General features: G+C 43.6%; 1 protein-coding gene across 1 annotated transcript in view; it reads right to left on the reverse strand.

Annotated features, from left to right (window-relative positions):
- LOC130275528 (guanine nucleotide-binding protein G(q) subunit alpha) overlaps positions 1-14205 on the reverse strand; it is a 108965-nt gene extending 94760 nt beyond the window's left edge. The window contains exon 1 of the mRNA XM_056523589.1: positions 13067-14205. Within this exon, the coding sequence (XP_056379564.1) occupies positions 13067-13202 (136 nt within the window). The 5' untranslated portion in view covers positions 13203-14205. The remainder of the gene's footprint in view (positions 1-13066) is intronic.
- Positions 14206-18355: the final 4150 nt, after the last annotated feature.

Raw genomic sequence — 18355 nt, forward strand, 5'->3', positions numbered from 1 at the left:
AAGATCTTTTGTCCTCGAATGACATTTCAGAAAGATTTTTTGTCCTTCAGCTGGTGTCACTGATCATACAGTCAGTCTAAACAACTGTAGTGGCCAATATGGATTAAAATGTGGCTGTGTTTGCAAAATTATTATAATTTTTTTTTTTTTTTTTATGATTGCTTGTCCTTACCATAAACTTATTTCTACTTAAAAAAGGACTTTAGTGCAGAGATGATGAATTTGGGGTTAGAAACCCTTCATCAAGTGCTCATTCTCCCCACTATGCATTTGGAGAGCACGCTTCCTGCTTACACTCCTAGCAGTGCAATACCCAGTATAATAAGATTACACAGCGCGGGGGCTTATGGGTGATATGGCGGGGAGTAGAGAAAACAGGCACTTTAACATGAAAGCCGTTTGAAAAATCAGGCACAGTGATACACTACAGTAATTTTTCATAAAAGTAAATAACAGTAAAGGGTATTCCAGGAGAACATTTTTAAATTATATCAACTTTCTCCAGAAAGTTAAACAGATTTGTAAATGACTTCTATTAAAAAAATATGAATCCTTCCAATAATCATCAGCTGCTGAAGTTGAGTTGTTCTTTTCTGTCTCTGCTGACATCTCTGCTTGTCTCGGGAACTGCACAGAGTAGGAGAGGTTTGCTATGGGGATTTGCTTCTACTCTGGACAGTTCCCGAGACAGGTGTCATCAGAGAGCACTTAGAAAAAACAACTCAACTTCAGCAGCTACTGAAAGTACTGAAGTACTGAAAGGATTAAGATTTTTTAATAGAAGTAATTTACTAATTGTTTAACTTTCTAGAGCCAGTTGATATATATAAAATAAGTTTTTTCCTGGATAACCCCTTTAAAAGGGAATGTATCACCTAGATTACTGATTAGAACCAGAGATAATGTAACTCATACCTAGCTTAAGCAGGCTGATCAGAAACTTTTTATAGCATGTTGATCAGCCCCCCCTGATTATTCCTGAGTCAGAAGGGGTGGGGATCTTGAGTGTAATGTTTGCTGTGTTTTACTAAGTGACCAGGAAAGGTAACAGGCATATTTAATGTATGAGGCATGAAGTCTGCTCTTTGGTCACACTCAGAAAGCAGGGTCTTTTGAGAGCATAGCCAGCACAGACTACAAGCCCCATACAATTAATGTGCCCATCACACACCACAACGCAATTTATGAATCAAGGCTCCAGCCCCTGTGACAGATTACCTGAATCCTCAGAGGGGCTATAAAGCACCATGACTCCGGGACAGAGGGAACCAATAGACATGCTATAAAATTTTTAAAAAAAAGGTGACCAGGGGTATTTCAGCTTTATGGTCTTATCCCCTATCCAAAGAATAGGGGATAAGATTTATGATCGCAGGGATCCCACCGCTGTGGACCCCCGCGATCTCGGTGTAGCCCCCGACATTCTGTGGCGGGCGCTGCCTCTGACACAAGGACGTGACGTCACGATCCCTAGTGACACCACGCCGCACCCCCTCAATTCATGTCTATGGGAGGAGATGGCCCATTTGGATAGATGATAAGATGTATAAAGCCGGAATACCCCTTTAACAGCATATACAGATATGCTGTACAAGTAATTTACAAATCTGTTTAACTTTCCGCAGCCAGTTAATAAAAAAGAAATTAAAAAAAAATAGGGTTTTCCTGGAGTACCCCATTAAGTCATTTTTGACAAAACCAATGAGCAACAAACTTCAGACTCTAGCTGCATACTAATCTAAAAGAAACCAGGTAGTAAAAATTGTATTAAAAAAAGAAGTATGGTCACTGATTAACCTATACAATACTACATTTATTAAAGCTAGAGCTTGGGGGGGGGGGGGGGGGGGAGCTGTTTTCTCCTAGGGGTTTGCTTTATGTGCCTAACATGGCTAAATGGGCACTGTAACCTGGACAAACTGTCAATATTCAATAGAATATAGCTTAATAATCATCTTTGATAGGTCCTTCATTTACAAAATCAGCTTTTCTTCATTAAAATAATATTTATGACCACATCATGGCCACCATCCAGAGACTCTCATTCCAGCTCACCTATGACCTGTCCCAATTTTGCAGCAGTTTGGGTATCGGCTGTAAGGCGCGCCGGTACCCACTATAGGAGGTCTGTGCTGTGCTCACCTGGCTCTAGTCACAATCACAGAATGTAAATGATGTGGGTAGGTACACAGAGGAGAGAATATAAAAGCTGCGGGAAGGGATTGGATACTGGGCTGAGTGCACTCCCACCACACAGCCCTGCACAGTATAATGAGGGCAGAAGAATCCAGGGATGACGTGATGGTGGCCATTATCAATGTTTAGAGGAACATCTCTTCCATGCAGAACGATGGAAAGTCTGTGAGCAGGATAGGAGTGGTGCTTACAGGCATTTCCAGCAGATGAAAACCACGTGAAACAACAGCAGCAATTTTAGCATGTGTTAGGGTGCATTCACACCACATTTTTGCAACACAATTCCTGTATGTGTTTTCAATGTGAAAACCATATGGAACCGTATTGAAAACCGTATGCATTGACTCTCCATTAAAAACCGTATACCAAACAATGCATCCTGTAAGGTTGTCAGGTTTTTGGTGTGGGTGAAAAACCGTATTAAATCGTATACGTTATTTTTAACGACCGATATCGTTTTTTTTAGGGCCGATACCGATAATCGGTGCAGGTTAGGGCCGATAGCCGATAACTTATACCTCCCTTCTTCTTCTCCCTAACTTCCCTCCCTTACCTGCCAGGGTGCTCTGGGCCATCCATCCATCGTTCATGTAGTGTCCGGGGGCGTTCCGGGCTGTCCTTCTTCTCTGGCGGGCCTCTTCTCCATTCCGGGCGGGCTCCAACCTAGTACGCTGCATAGACGCCGCTGCGCAGTGACGCCCGTGCGCAGCGACGCACATGACGTCACGGCGTAGCGGCGTCTATGCAGCGTACTAGGCCGGAGCCTGCCCGGAGTGGAGAAGAAGACCGTGGGAGAAGAAGGACAGCCCGGACCGGACCACCCTCCACCCGGAACGCCCCTGGACACTACATGAAGGAAGGATGGCCTGGACCACCCCCATTACGGGTTAGTTTAATTTTTTTATTGACTCGGAGGGTGGGGGAGGGGCCCAACCGGTATAGCGGTATGGGAAAAAATCCATACCGGTATACCGCCTAGCATCACGGTGGGGGGTGCGATGCGGTGGGTCGGGGGTGCGGTGCAGTGGGTCGGGGGTGCGGTGGGTCGAGGGGGTGGCGGTCGCAGTGCGGGCGGGGCATTATCGGCAAGATAATTGCCAATACCGATAATGCCCAAAATCGTGATTATCGGCCGATAATATCGGCCATACCGATAATCGGTCGATCCCTAGTTTGCACCATACGGTTTTTGACTTTGCAGTTTTTTTTCTTGGAATTTTAATTAAACAAGTGAAACTTTATTCATAATCGAGTGAAAAGTTAAAAACGTATGCATTTTTTTCCTTAACGCCTTAACGACGCATGACTTCTATATTTACATCCTGACCACGCGTCATATCGGGTCGGTCCCAGCGGCCGGGACCTGCAGTTTATACAGGACATCACCGATCGCGGTGATGCCCTGTATTAACCCTTCAGACGCGGCGATCAAAGCTGACCGCCACGTCTTAAGTGAAAGTAAAAGTATCCCGGCAGTCCAGTCGGGCTGTTCGGGACCGCAGCAATGAAATCGCGGCATCCCGAACAGCTTACAGGACACCTGAAGGATCCCTGCCTGCCTCCTTGGTGTCCGATCGGCAAATCACTGCTCCATTCCTGAGATCCAGGCAGGAGCAGTCAAGCGCCGATAACACGATCATTAGCATGTTAAGACATGCCAGTGATCAGTGTAAAAGATCAGTGTGTGCAGTGTTATAGCCTTCTATGTGAGCTATAACACTGCAAAAAAAGAAGTGAAAGTGTTAATAAATGTGATTTAACCCCTTCTCTAATAAAAGTTTGAATCACCCCCCTTTTCCCATTAAAAAAAAAAGAAAAAAACTGTAAATAAACATATGTGGTATCGCCACACGTGTAAATGTCCGAACTGCAAAAATATATTGTTAATTAAACCGCAAAGTCAATGGCGTACACATAAAAAAAATTCCAAAATACAATTGTGTTTGTTGTTTCATATTGCCCACCAAGTTAGCATCTGCTTGGTGTTTTTTTTTTGTCAAAAATAAATAAAAAAAGACAAAATTAAGTTTAAAATTATTGACGGACTATCCATAGGGTAGGCCATCAACAGCTGATACAGACACCCAGCACTCTCTCAGATCAGCTGATCACATAGCAGCAGCACTAGAAATAAAAAAAGCTCTCTGTACATTGTCTGTAGTAGTGGCTCTGTGTAACTTCAGTACAGTTGCCATTAAAGTGAATGGAAGATGATGTGTTGCATTAGGCCATTAATCATTTTTCATCCAGAAAATCCCTTTAAAAGTTATAATAGGGGTTTGTTCAAAACAAGAAGCAAGCAAAGTCCAGCGCAGTCTTGATGCAATACGCATCTTTTTATTCAGCAATCAGCCAACATAGAGAACTACTGACGCTTTTTGGTCACAGTATGTAGCCTTAGTCATTCTAAGTATTACCACGGCTACAAACTGTGGCTAAAACATGTCATCTGCTCTCTATGTTGGCTGATTGCTGAATAAAAAGAAACGTATTGCATCGAGACTGCGCTGGACTTTGCTTGCTTCTTGTTCATATTACAAGAGACATGGGTCCGGTCTCGTCCGAGTCGTAGTGGAGGCTAGTGGCTGAGCTGTACCTTAAAGGGGTACTCCGGTGAAAAACTTTTTTTTAAATCTACTGGTGCCAGAAAGTTAAAACAGATTTGTAAATTACTTCTATTAAAAAATCCTAATCCTTCCTGTACTTATTAGCTGCTGAATACTACAGCGGAAATTCTTTTCTATTTGAAACACAGAACTGTCCGCTGACATTACGAGCACAGTGCTCTCTGCTGACATCTCTGTCCAGAACAGCATGTTTGTTATGGGGATTTCCTTTTACCCTGGACAGTTCTTAAAAATGGACAGAGATGTCAGCAGAGAGCACTGTGTTCATGATGTCAGCAGACAGCTCTGTGTTTCAAACGGAAAAGAATTTCCGCTGTAGTATTCAGCAGCTAATAAGTACAGGAAGGATTAAGATTTTTTAATAGAAGTAATTTACAAATCTGTTTAACTTTCTGGCACCAGTTGATTTAAAAAAAAAAATCTTTAACACATTGGTGTATCGTAGGCGTTTGTTCTATACACAAACTTCTAGTGTACATGATTGCAAAACTATTAAAGGAGAACTTTTGAAATCTTTTGTCCATTATGCATGGGCTGCCGGAATAAAAATATTATACTATACCTTCAATCCATTCCCTGGTGCTGCTGATATCGCAGTCCCATACTCCGACCCCGGTCTTCTTCTGGCTTTTAGTGCCGCACATGTCACATTGCAGCTCAGCTCATTGCCGACCGCATCGATGTCCTGCCTTGGCTGAGGGGCAGCGTAATGTATTAGGCCAAGCACGAGGAAGAAAACCGGGCCCATTACATGACACTGCTGCTCAGCCCATCACCAGCCTAGGAAGGACATAGCTGCGGCCGGTGATTAACTTAGCAGTGTGACAGTCGGCACCAAAAGCCAGAAGAAGATAGAGGATGACACGGTTGCTGATGTATATTAAAAAAAAAAAAAATACCAGTCCAGAATTTAATATAATTTTGGTCACTTCCTATACCATAAGATAAATGTATAAAAAGTGATCAAAAAGTCCTATCAAAAATGGTACTGATAAAAACTAAAGATAACTGCGCAAAAAATGAGCCCTCACGTCCCTGTATACATAAAAAAAAAAAAAAAGTTATAGGTGTCAGAAGAGGACAAATTTTAAAACATACTACTTTCCTTTCAAAAAGTTATTTTTCAAAAGTAAAACCTGTATAAATCGAGTATTGTTGCAATTGTATGGACCTATAGAATAAAGATAGTGTAATTTTTACTAAGAAGTGCTCTGCGTAGAAACGGAAGCCCCCAAAAGTTACCCAATAGCATTTTTTTTCTTTTCAATATTACCCGATACATATTTTTTCTGCGGTATTTCCACATGTAAATCTGCACCAGTTGTTCTGTAGTTGCTGCTTTGGATTATGTGTATCTGCAGCATATACTGACATGATGTAGAAACATTTCTGTCTGAAAAGCGTGCAGAGAATTTTTCTGCAGAATGCGAGAAAGGCTTCTTATTGCATGTGGAAATACTGTGGAAACAGGGGAGTCAAAGTGCCATGTGTAACAAACACATCAATGGGCTGTATCAGAAACCAGGTAGGTCCCCCCCTTTAAAAAAATAAAATAATCCTGGCAGACAACCCCTGTAACATAGCAGTTTCTGGGGAAAATGCAGGGGGAGATTTATCAAAACCTGTCCAGAGGAAAAGTTGCTGAGCTGCCAATAACAGCCAATCAGATTGCTTCTTTCATTTTCAAAGAGGCCTGTGAAAAATGAAAAAAGCAGTCTAATTGGTTGCTATTGGCAACTGTACCATTCTTTCTTTACACTGGTTTTCATGAATCTCCCCTGCAGTGAACCCAGCAGGAAGTGTTGCATGACTTTTTTGGCATAGGTGTTGAAGTTAACTGCAATTTTCATTAAGAAATAACATGCCAAAACCAGATGCCAACCCTGCAGCATCCCTGTTGCCCCAGACTTGGTTGTACCAAAGAAAAAAAAACAGATCTGTCCAGGTGTTTTTTTTTTATTTTTTTTGTTTTAAACAAGGATTTGTTAAGAAAAAAAAAAACAGACCTTTCAACAGGATAGACAAATGTGACGTGAACAAAGTTTCCTCCTATATTTACCATTTTTAATCTGCTCCTTTAAAAGAACCTTATTTACACACAGGTGACAATGGTAAATCCCCCCTAAACCTGAGAATGTGCCCAGGTAAAATCCGCCATGGGTTACAGCAGAGCTTGATAAATCACAGGTGCAAATCGCCATAGTAATTAAGAATTTCACGGTAGTGCCCACATTTTGTCAGCCCGGTTCATCCTTGGAAAAAAATTAAAATAAACAGTATTTCTTACCTCCATTCCTGCGCTGATCTATTTTGCCTGTGGTCGGCACAGTCAATCAGCGGCTTAGGCTGCTTTCACACTATAAAATTCATCCATTTTAAAGATACGTTTGATGTTCCGTGATGAAAACCCTGAAAATCGGCCATTAAACATCCGTTAGAAAATCCCATTATAGTTAGTCTATGGGATTTTTACATTATCCGTTTTAATACGTTATAGTCCGTTATGAATAACGGACGCTATTTTGTGACGGAAGATAGTAACGGGAGAAATAGTGCATGAACTATTTCTTCTATTCATTCTCCGTCACAAAATAATGTCCGTTATTAATAATGGACTATAACGGATTAAAATGGATAATGTAAAAATCCCATAGACTATAATGAGATTTTCTAACGGATGTTTAATGGCCGATTTTCAGGGTTTTCATCACGGAACATCAAACGGATCTTTAAAACGGATGAATTTTATAGTGTGAAAGCAGCCTTAGGTGTGATGGTCAGCAAGGCTGTGCCCATTATGTGACACCAGATGGCAGACTGAAGGCATCCGCTGCTGTATACCGGAGCGCCAACCGAAGACATCCGGTGTTCAGCATGACAGCAGAACAGGGGGATCAGCATGGGAATGGAGGCACAGGCAAGTAAACACAGTTTACCATTTTTAGGCTGCATTCACACCTTGTTTTTACGTTACGGGTGCCAGATCCAGCTGGGGGAGGGGAAAACCAGGCGATCCCGTACCCCAGCCGGACCAGCGCTGAAATCCATTTACTTTAATGAGCCGGCCAGAGTCAAACGGTGACTCCGGTCAGCTCATTTTTGACCCGTATCCGGTTTTGTAACCGGACCTAAAACCGTAGTATACTACGGTTTTAGGTCCGGTCAGGAAACCGCACTGGTCTGGCTGGGGTACGAAAGAGCCCGGTTTGCCCCTCCCCAAGCCGGATTCCGTAACGTAAAAAAAGAGGTGTGAATGCAGCCTTAAACAGATGAGACACAAGGGGGAGGGGAGATGAGGGACATTATTAATTGACACACAGGGGGAGATGAGGGGACAGTAATAACTGTGACAGGGAGAGATAAGGAGACACTAGTGACTGATCATCCCATTTCGTCACCTGCAGCATCCTGGCTCCTAGATTCTTAGCATATCTGTCAAGCCCTCTGGTGTTATCCACTTCATGACAATCCTGGTGGCAGATTCTCACCATTTCAATGTATAGGGGTGAAATCTGCAACACAGCCTGCAGTTGTCTGAATGCAGTATAGGGATTGGGCCACATCACAGTTTGCCTCTCTGTTTCCCGGATACGTCAGCTTACTGCCAAATTGGATGCCGAAGCTACACATGTACAGAGAGGAACAGGCCCCAGAGACCTTTTCAGTTCAAACATAGCCAGCATGTTTAGACTGGGACCTTAACCCCTTAAGGACTCAGGGTATTTCCATCTTTTTTCTTCCTTACCTTTTAAAAATCATAACCCTTTCAATTTTGCACCTAAAATTCCATGTTATGGCTTATTTTTTGCACCACCAATTCTACTATGCAGCGACTGGCGAACTGGAAAAAAAAATTCATTGTCCCACAAAATTGAAGAAAAAACACAATTTTGTAACTTTTGGGGGCTTCTGTTTCTACACAGTGCATTTTTTGGTAAAAACGACATCTCTTTATTCTGTAGGTCCATATGATTAAAATGATACCCTACTTATATAGGTTTGATGTTGTCGCACTTCTGGAAAAAATCATAACTACATGCACGAAAATGTATATGTTTAAAATTGTCATCTTTTGACCCCTATAACTTTTTTATTTTTCCACGTACGGGGTAGTATGAGGGCTAATTTTTTGCGACATGATCTGAAGTTTAAAGCGCTACCATTTTTGTATTAATCTGACTTTTTGATTGTTTTTTATAAATGTTTTCATGATATAAAAAGTGACCAAAAATACTTTGGAATTTTTTTGCGTGTACGCCATTGACTGTGCGGTTTAATTAGCGATATATATTTAGAGTTCTGATATTTTCGCACACGGTGATACCACATATGTTAATTTTTAATGGAAAAAGGGGGGGGGAGGTAATTTGGTTAAATTATATTTTTTTTACTTTTTTGTCACACTTTTATTTTTGCAGTGTTATAGCCCCCTCTAGTGGCTATAGCACTGCACACACTGATCTGCTACACAGATCATTGCAGTGCATTAACATGGCTATGATCAGTGTTATCGGAGGTCGATTGCTCAAGCCTGGATTTCAAGAGGCAGGTAAGGCACCCTTCTGCTGCATCCAAGCTGATCGGGATATCACAATTTCACTGCGATGGTCCCGATCAGCCCCACTGAGCTGCCGGGAGTGTATCTTTGTTACTTTAGACGCTGCATTAAGGGTTAATAGTGAGCGGCACAACGATCGGTGCCGCACACTATTAGCCCATTAGGTCCTGGCTTTCATTAGCCGCCGGGACCGACCTGCTAGGACGCGTTATAGGCCGGGACTGGGCGCAGGGCGTACAGGTACACCCTGCATCCTTAAGAGGTTAAAGGGGTACTCCACTGGAAAATCTATTATTTTTTTTAATCAACTGGTGCCAGAAAGTTTAACAGATTTGTATATTACTTCTATGAAAAACCGTAATGCTTCTAGTACTTATTAGCTGCTGTATTATTCACAGGAAGTTCTTTGTAGGGATCGACCAATATTGATTTTTTAGGGCCGACACCGATAATCTGTGGCCTTTCAGGCCGATAGCCGATAACTTATACCGATATTCTGGTAGAAGTTATCGGCTATTTCTCCTTTCGGCTTTGTGGGGGGCAGGGCATTATTGGATTATCGGCAAGGTAATTGCCGATAACGTCCAAAATCGTGAATATCCGCCAACCCGATAATCGGTCGATCCCTAGTTCTTTTATTTTTGAATTTCCTTTCTGCCTGACCACAGTGCTCTCTGCTGACATCTCTGTCCATGTCAGTAACTGTCCAGAGCAGGATATGTTTTCTATGGGGATTTGTTCCTACTCTGGACAGTTCCTGAAATGGACAGAGGTGTCAGCAGAGAGCATTGTGGTCTGATAAGTACTGGAAAGATTAAGATTTTTTAATTGAAGTAATTTACAAATATGTTTAACTTTCTGGCACCAGTTGATTTAAAAAAAAAAAAATATATATATATATATATATATATATATATATATATATATATATATATATATATATATATATATATTAGGGGTGTGAATCGCCAAGAATTTGGCGATTCGATTTGAATCGCGATACCAGTGTGGCGATTCGATATATCGCGATACCGTCTAGGTGACGATACATCGCGATATATCGCCCACCTGGGAGCATTCATAGATCCCAATAGACGCCGCTGTCAGCTTTGACAGCGGCGATCTAGTACTCCGGTGCTCACTTTTCTCATGTTATCCCGTGCGGGCTGCAAAATAAAATAAAACACACTTTCTCTTACCTGCCAACGAGCCCGCGGAGCTCCGGTACAGTCCGGTACAGGTGTTCGGTCCCCGGGCTGTATTCTTCTTACTTCCTGTTAGTCCGGCACGTCACATGGAGCTTCAGCCTATCACCAGCGGAGGCGGGACATCGCTGCGGCTGGTGATAGGCTGAAGCTCCATGTGACGTGCCGGACTAACAGGAAGTAAGAAGAATACAGCCCGGGGACCGAACACCTGTACCGGAGCTCCGCGGGCTCGTTGGCAGGTAAGAGAAAGTGCGTTTTATTAAAAATTCCACATCCCTAAAAGAATCGATTCAAAAATATTTTGAATCGATTCTGTATCGGCAAATGAAAAATCGCGATTATCGCGAGAATCGATTTTTCTTACATCCCTAATATATATATATATATATATATATATATATATATATTTTCCAGTGGAGTACCCCTTTAAAACTGTACTAAGCCATGCTTTTAGGTCCAATACAAAACTGGCAAATTCTCAGAAAATTAAAAGGGGTTGTCCAGTGGTGAAAAACATATCCCCTATCCTAAGGATAGGGCATAAGTTTGAGATCGCGGGGGGTCCGACTGCTGGGGCCCCCTGCGATCTCTCTGTACGGGGGCCAGGCTCTCTGGACAGATAGCGGGTGTCGACCACCGCGCGAAGCAGCGGCCGACACGCCCCCTCAATACATCTCTATGGCTGAGCCGGAGATTGCTGAAGGCAGCGCTCCGGCTCGGCCATAGAGTTGTATTGAGCGGGCGTGTCGGCCACCGCTTCGTGTGGAGGTCGACACGCCCCCTTCCCGCGGGCTGTCGGGGCTCCGTACAGGAGATCGCGGGGGGCCCCAGCGGTCGGACCCCCCCGCGATCTGCAACTTATCCCCTATCCTTAGGATAGGGGATAAGTTGTTCACCACTGGATATCTCCTTTAACTAACAAAGTCACTAGCTGACTTTGTTCAGGCCATTAAAGTCTATCTTTTTGTCATGTCCTAGAGACAAGTGAAATGTTTCGGTCAGGGTCTGACTGCTCTGTGTCTGTGTGACCTAGATGGTCCCATAGACTTGCATTATGTGAGGTGATGTCTAGGAAGTTTAAGCAAAGCATTTCTCATTTACATGTGTCAAAAATGAAAACTCCTAAAAAGGTTACTGACCTATTCATCTGTCTTTTTTGATATGGCACCTGCTTGTTTTGGCAACAATAAAAATAAAAATAAAACACTTGTTATCTCATTATGGCCAATAATAGACTGAATATACTGTAGACTGGGTCAAATACATGACTAGATAAAGAAAATAAGTGGTTTTGGAGTCACTCAAGAGGGGTATACATGGCCAATAGTGCAGTAAGGACTTGGGAAGAAGACTGGTAGTGAATGTGCACCCATCTAGGGTTTGTCAGATGCTGCCAACCTGCTAGTCTGACACATACACAACATGATTTTACGGGACACACATACAGCCATCAATTTTGTCTCTCCTGGTGTAAACAGTATTGACTACAAATCTGCTATTCCATACACTGGTTTGATCACTCTGTGGTTCGTGTAGCGCCCAGTCCATGACACCTAAGGTCGGAATGTGACCTAAGCATGGTTACAGTAGTTATTATTGCACTGTATAAAGACGATTCCATGAATGAAAGCATTTCTGGATGCTTCACTCAACAGCAAGGCCATAAATGCAATGCATTAGCAGAGCATGCTCAGCTCCATTTTGATCATCATCACTTAACGTTGGTTACTCGCAGACCATCCATCTTTACTGTAACATTAATGTACATATATGTTACACACAAGACTAGATCAATACATCTGACTCATTATTCTGAAAACGGCAACCGCATATAAGACATTTATTGTTCTCTTGCAATGCTTTTTCCAGATACATCATCTGCAGTCAAAAGCAATCTAGTATACAGAATACTGCACATCCATATAGAATATAGCAAATCTATGCATGGGATTGTGGTAGTGATGCCCTAGATAACCTAATCACAAAATCCCTTCCATCCTATATCACATTGGGTCATATGTACTGTATGACAGTGTGGATGTGATTTAAGACAGGGTTAAGATGTCATCTTTTGGAGGTTGCGATGATCCATAGTGTGAAATGCCCTACAGCGCATATGAGAATCTTGGCTATGCCTCCATCCGTGATCCATAAAATGGCAATATATGGCGGAGACAGAGGAATGTAATGGTTAGCCAATCCACCAGAAATGTGAGGCCTGAGGTGTCACTGACTGCAGCCAGTCTCCCTATATATGAGAATACACACAGAGCAGGATGGATGGATGGATGGGGTGTGTACACAAGATGGATTATAGGGACATCCGGATAATAAGGCCTGTGCCCAGCACTGACAGCAGGGGCTCACACTCAAGCCTATGTGGGATGAATGGGCACACACATGAAGCTGGGAGGAGTACACATGTGTATGCAGGAATTGGCACAACCCTTCCGCGCCCGGCGGGCACAAACACTCACCCAGCAGCAGCAGCTTGAGCTCCCGGCGGGCGTCCCTCTTGTCTCGGCGAAGCTGCCTTTCGATCTCGTCGTTGATCCTTCGAGCTTCCTTGGCCTCCTCACTGAGGCAGCACGCCATGATGGACTCCAGAGTCATGTCTCCTGAAAGCTGGTGGTGGTGCTGGGAAGAGACAGACCCCCACCCTGCAAGTCACAGACCTGCTACTGCCGCTTCTTCTCCTTGTAAAGAGGCGGGGTAGGCGGTGTCAAATAATGCTGTGACTTGTGGTTCCCCTCAGACTCAGGTGCCCCCGGCTGATCTGATGGCACCCTAAAGTGGGTGGGCGCTGCCCGTGTACAGGGGACACCTAACACCCGATCTGCTGTCACTAGACTGCTCCAACTCCGCCTCCTCTAGAACCATGAACCAAACAACATGGTGACATCCATGGGAAAAGGCGCTAGATATGGGCAGACGTGCAGCGGGGCTGGTCCCAGGCTCTTCCGATCTTTCCTGTTGTAAGGCGGCTGCGGATGACTGGGAAGCCCCCGATAGCGCTAACAGCTTGTGCCCTTCCCCCTCTCACACATTTTCTCTTCCTCCCGATCTTCGATTCTTTCGTCGTCTCTCGGTGATCGGCCTCAGGTTTATTATTTCTGTTCAAAAGCCCCTATCCTGCCTGCACAGTGCCCGTGTCTTGTCGGTGGCGTTCACAGTGTGCGCCTGCAATCATTTCCTCTGCCAGCCTTTTCAATGGCTCTGCTCCCCGGGCGTGGTAAGGCAGAATATGGCGGACCTTCTCCCAGCGAGCAGGGATAGACAGTTATACAGGGAATAATAGTCCAGGGCTTGGTGCCTCACTCACTGTGCACGGCTCTCACGTTTCCCCCCGCATCTTGTGGGCTTTGTGCCTGCCATGTCCTCCGCAGTGCCGTCTAATTCATACAAAGATCGAGATTTTTGGCTTTCGTCTAGTCCGTGCATGTAATTCTATTACAACCAATTCACTATTGGATCATATGACGTTGAGAAAGTGGGGAGGAGAAAACTGCATGTCAAGGGGAGGAAAGAAATCACTTCTACTGCATTACAATCCCCGCTCACACCATTATTCTAGAAACCTTATTTCTGGGCTCCTCACAGTGGCCCCTGCTTGGCCAGAGTCATATTGGCGGGAAGAGATTGTGCGCCTTATCTGTGACAGGATTCTCAGCAGTCATGGGGTGCCTCATGGTTTCTACACAGTCAAACCTGTCCAGACAACCCCCTTACCCAGGACACATTTCTATTTTCTACATTTATTATGCATTCTTTGAGAAGGCCACATTTTGTGCAAATTTGGTTGGCCTCTAAAAGGTTTTGCTGTGTGTACTAAACAGTAGATCTGATCTCATGGGTCAAGAGTTATTCTGCAATACAGTCCCCATATCAGGTTTTTGATGAAAAACGGATTCCTCAAAACCGGACTAAACTGTATCAAAACTTGTGTACAAATTTTAACCCGTATACAGTTAATAACCGTATGTGGTTTGAAAAATTATGTCCGGTTGCATCCGCTTTTTAACTCCTTAACGACGCAGGACGTATATTTACGTCCTCCGCTGGCTCCCGCGATATGCTGCGGTGTCCCCGCGTCATATCGAGTCCGTCCCGGCGGCTATCAACGGCCAGGACCCGCAGCTAATACAGGACATCACCGAACGCAGTGATGCCCTGTATTAACCCTTCAGACGCGGCAATCAAAGCTGACCGCCGCGTCTGAAGTGAAAGTGACCTGGCTGCTCAGTTGGGCTGTTCGGGACCGCCGCGGTGAAATTGCGGCGTCCTGAACAGCTAACAGGACACCGGGAGGGACCTTACCTGCCTCCTCGGTGTCCGATCGATGAATGACTGCTCCGTGCCTGAGATCCAGGCAGGAGCAGTCAAGCGCCGATAACACTGATCACAGGCGTGTTAATACACACCAGTGATCAGCATGAAAGATCAGTGTGTGCAGTGTTATAGGTCCCTATGGGAGCTATAACACTGCAAAAAAAAAGTGTTAATAAAGGTCATTTAACCCCTTCCCTAATAAAAGTTTGAATCACCCCCCTTTTCCCATAAAAAAAAAATATAAAACAGTGTAAATAAAAAAACATATGTGGAATTGCCGCATGCGTAAATGTCCGAACTATAAAAATATATCATTAATTAAACTGCACAGTCAATGGCGTACACGCAAAAAAATTCCAAAGTCCAGAAAAGCGTCTTTTTGGTCACTTTTTATACCATTAAAAAATGAATAAAAAGTGATCAAAAAGTCCAATCAAAACAAAAATTTTATCGTACCGATAAAAACTTCAGATCATGGCGCAAAAAAATGAGTCCTCATACCGCCCTGTACGTGGAAAAATAAAAAAGTTATAGGGGTCAGAAGATGACATTTTTAAACGTATACATTTTCCTGCATGTAGTTATGATTTTTTCCAGAAGTGCGACAAAATGCAACCTATATAAGTAGGGTATCATTTTAATCGTATGGACCTACAGAATAAAGATAAGGTGTCATTTTTACTGAAAAATGTACTACGTAGAAACTGAAGCCCCCAAATTTACAAAATGGCGTTTTTCTTCAATTTTGTCGCACAATGATTTTTTTTCCGTTTCGCCGTGAATTTTTGGGTAAAATGCCTAATGTCACTGCAACGTAGAATTGGTGGTGCAAAAAATAAGCCATAATATGGATTTTTAGGTGGAAAATTGAAAGGGTTATGATTTTTAAAAGGTTAGGAGGAAAAAACGAAAGTGCAAAAACTGAAAAACCCTGAGTCCTTAAGGGGTTAAGAAAAAACTGTAGAAGTTTTAAACTTTTCACTCCATTATGAATAAAGTTTCACTTGTTTGATTGAAATTCTTAGAAAAAAAAAACGTATGTATGGTGCAAACTGGATGGAACCCTACACACATACAGTTCTGTACGGTTCCCAAAGACTCCCATGTTAAAAAAAAAAAAACATAAGTTTTTTCACCCGGACCAAAACCGTGGTAGGCTTCGGTTTGGGGTACGGGAAAAAAAGGACAATACAGTACAAGACGCAAAACAGATACAACCGGATGCATCGTTTGGCATATGGTTTTCAATATGGTTCTGTACAGTTTTCACATTGAAACGAATACTAGAACTGTATTGCAAAAACATGGTGTGAATGCACCCTTATTGTGAGAACACATTCCTGATAAGGTGACACCACAGGCTAAGTTTGCACTTGGTTTTTTTTTCTGGCAGTTTTTGGAATACTGCCACTGCAGTTTTTGAGCCAAAGGCAGAAGTGGATCCGTAAGGGAGGAGATTTATCAAGGGATTTAGAGTTTTTGAGGAGTTGCGACTTTTTGTGTGACTTTCGCACTTGATAAATCCATGACCACTGCAAAGTGAAAAAGGAAATTCAGTTTGGTAAGCTTTTGTAGCTTTTTGCTTACAGCCAAATGTCGCACAAAAATTTTCTTAGGTGCACATCCGACCTTTTGTGCGACATTTGGCTGTAAGCAAAAGAGCTTACCAAACTGAATTTCATTTTTCACTTTGCAGTGGTCATGGATTTATCAAGTGCGAAAGTCGCACAAAACTCCTCAAAAACTCTGTAAATGTAAGCCAGCACGGAGCTGGTCTACAAAACAGCTTTTGAGAGAAAATTTTCTATTATTTCCCGCTGGCAGCTGTGATCACAGCTCCAGCGGGAAATATGATTTAACAACTGTACAAAGGAACCCAGGCTGGCCTCGCTCTGCAGCCGCTCGGGCTCCGTCTTATTTTCTCCCCGCTACCCTAACTTAATGACGGGGACACTGATTTACATCCCCCTGCTTGTCTCCCACCCGTCCATGCTGCACATCTCCCAACTGTCTGTTAACTGTTGCAAGACTACAACTACCAGCATGCCCTTAAAGTGAGGTGGAAGACAAGGGGAGGGATGTAAATTAGTGTCCTCGTCATTAAGTTAGGGTAGCGGGGATAGCATCAGATGGAGCCCGGGCAGCTGCAGCATGATGACAGCCCTGGCTCCTTTTAACCTACCTTGGTGCCGCAGAGTTTTTCTAGTCTCTACTGTAATTTCACATTTCCCGCGGGGTCCGGTCTGATTGGCCGGGACCGAGCAGCCAATCACGGGACCCGGCGGGAAATTTGATATTACAGTATGGAATATAGAAACTCAGCGGCTCCATCATATGTTAAAGGGAGCCCAGGATGGCATCACTCTGCAACCGCCCGGGCTCAATCTGATGCTATCCCCCCTAATCTATCTAACTTAATGAGGGGGCAGGGACACTGCTTTACATCCCCCATTGTCCCCCACCCGCTCGCGCCGCACATCTCCCCCCGCTTCAAGACTACAACTTCCAGCATGCCCTCTCACTGTAAGGGGGAGCCCGAGCAGCTGCAGGCACATCATAGTTTACTGTAATTTCAAATTTTCAATGATTTTGTGATTACTGTGGGCCAGGGAGTGGAACGCATTACCGCCTGCTTCCCTGGCTTGCAGAACTACAACTCCCAACATGCCCTTACAGTAAGGGCTTGCTGGGAGTTGTAGTTTTGCGGCGGAGGCCGGTGACAAGCTTGTCACCTGCCGCACAACTACAACTCCCAGCATGTCCTTACTGTAAGGGCATGCTGGGATTTGTAGTTGTGCATCGAGGGGTAGGTGACAAGCTTGTCGCTCGCCTGCACATCTCCCACACCACATGACTACAACTCCCAGCATGCCCTTACTGTAAGGGCATGCTGGGAGTTGTAGGCGTGCGGCACGGGAGATGCACGGGCGGGTGACAATAAATGTATTAACCTATTTTTCTTATTTTTATTTTATTTTTCTCATTTCAGATCCGTGTATCCTGTGGACTACTTCAGATTCGGTGGACTGCATCGATGACCAGCATTTTTTTATTTCCGTTTAATGTTAATAAAATGGTTAACAAGGGCTTGTGGGGGAGTATTTTTTTGGAATAATTTTTTTTAAATGTGTTGTGTTTTTTATTTTTTTTTTATTTACTTGACAGGCTTAGTAGTGGAAGCTTTCTTATAGATGAAATCCATTACTAAGGCAGGGCTTAGTGTTAGCACCAAAAACAGCTAGCGCTAACCCTCAATTATTACCCCGGTACCCTCCACCACAGGGGTGCCGTGAAGAGCCGGTACCAACAGACCCAGAGCGCCAAAAATGGCATTCCTGTGCATAGACGGTAAAAGGATGGTGTTATTTAGGCTGGGGAGGTTACTGGTAACGTTAGGCTGTTGCTGCTTGGTTGGTATTTGGCTGAAAATAAAAATA

The sequence above is a fragment of the Hyla sarda genome, chromosome 1, assembly GCF_029499605.1.
Source record: "Hyla sarda isolate aHylSar1 chromosome 1, aHylSar1.hap1, whole genome shotgun sequence".
Lineage (NCBI taxonomy): Eukaryota > Metazoa > Chordata > Amphibia > Anura > Hylidae > Hyla > Hyla sarda.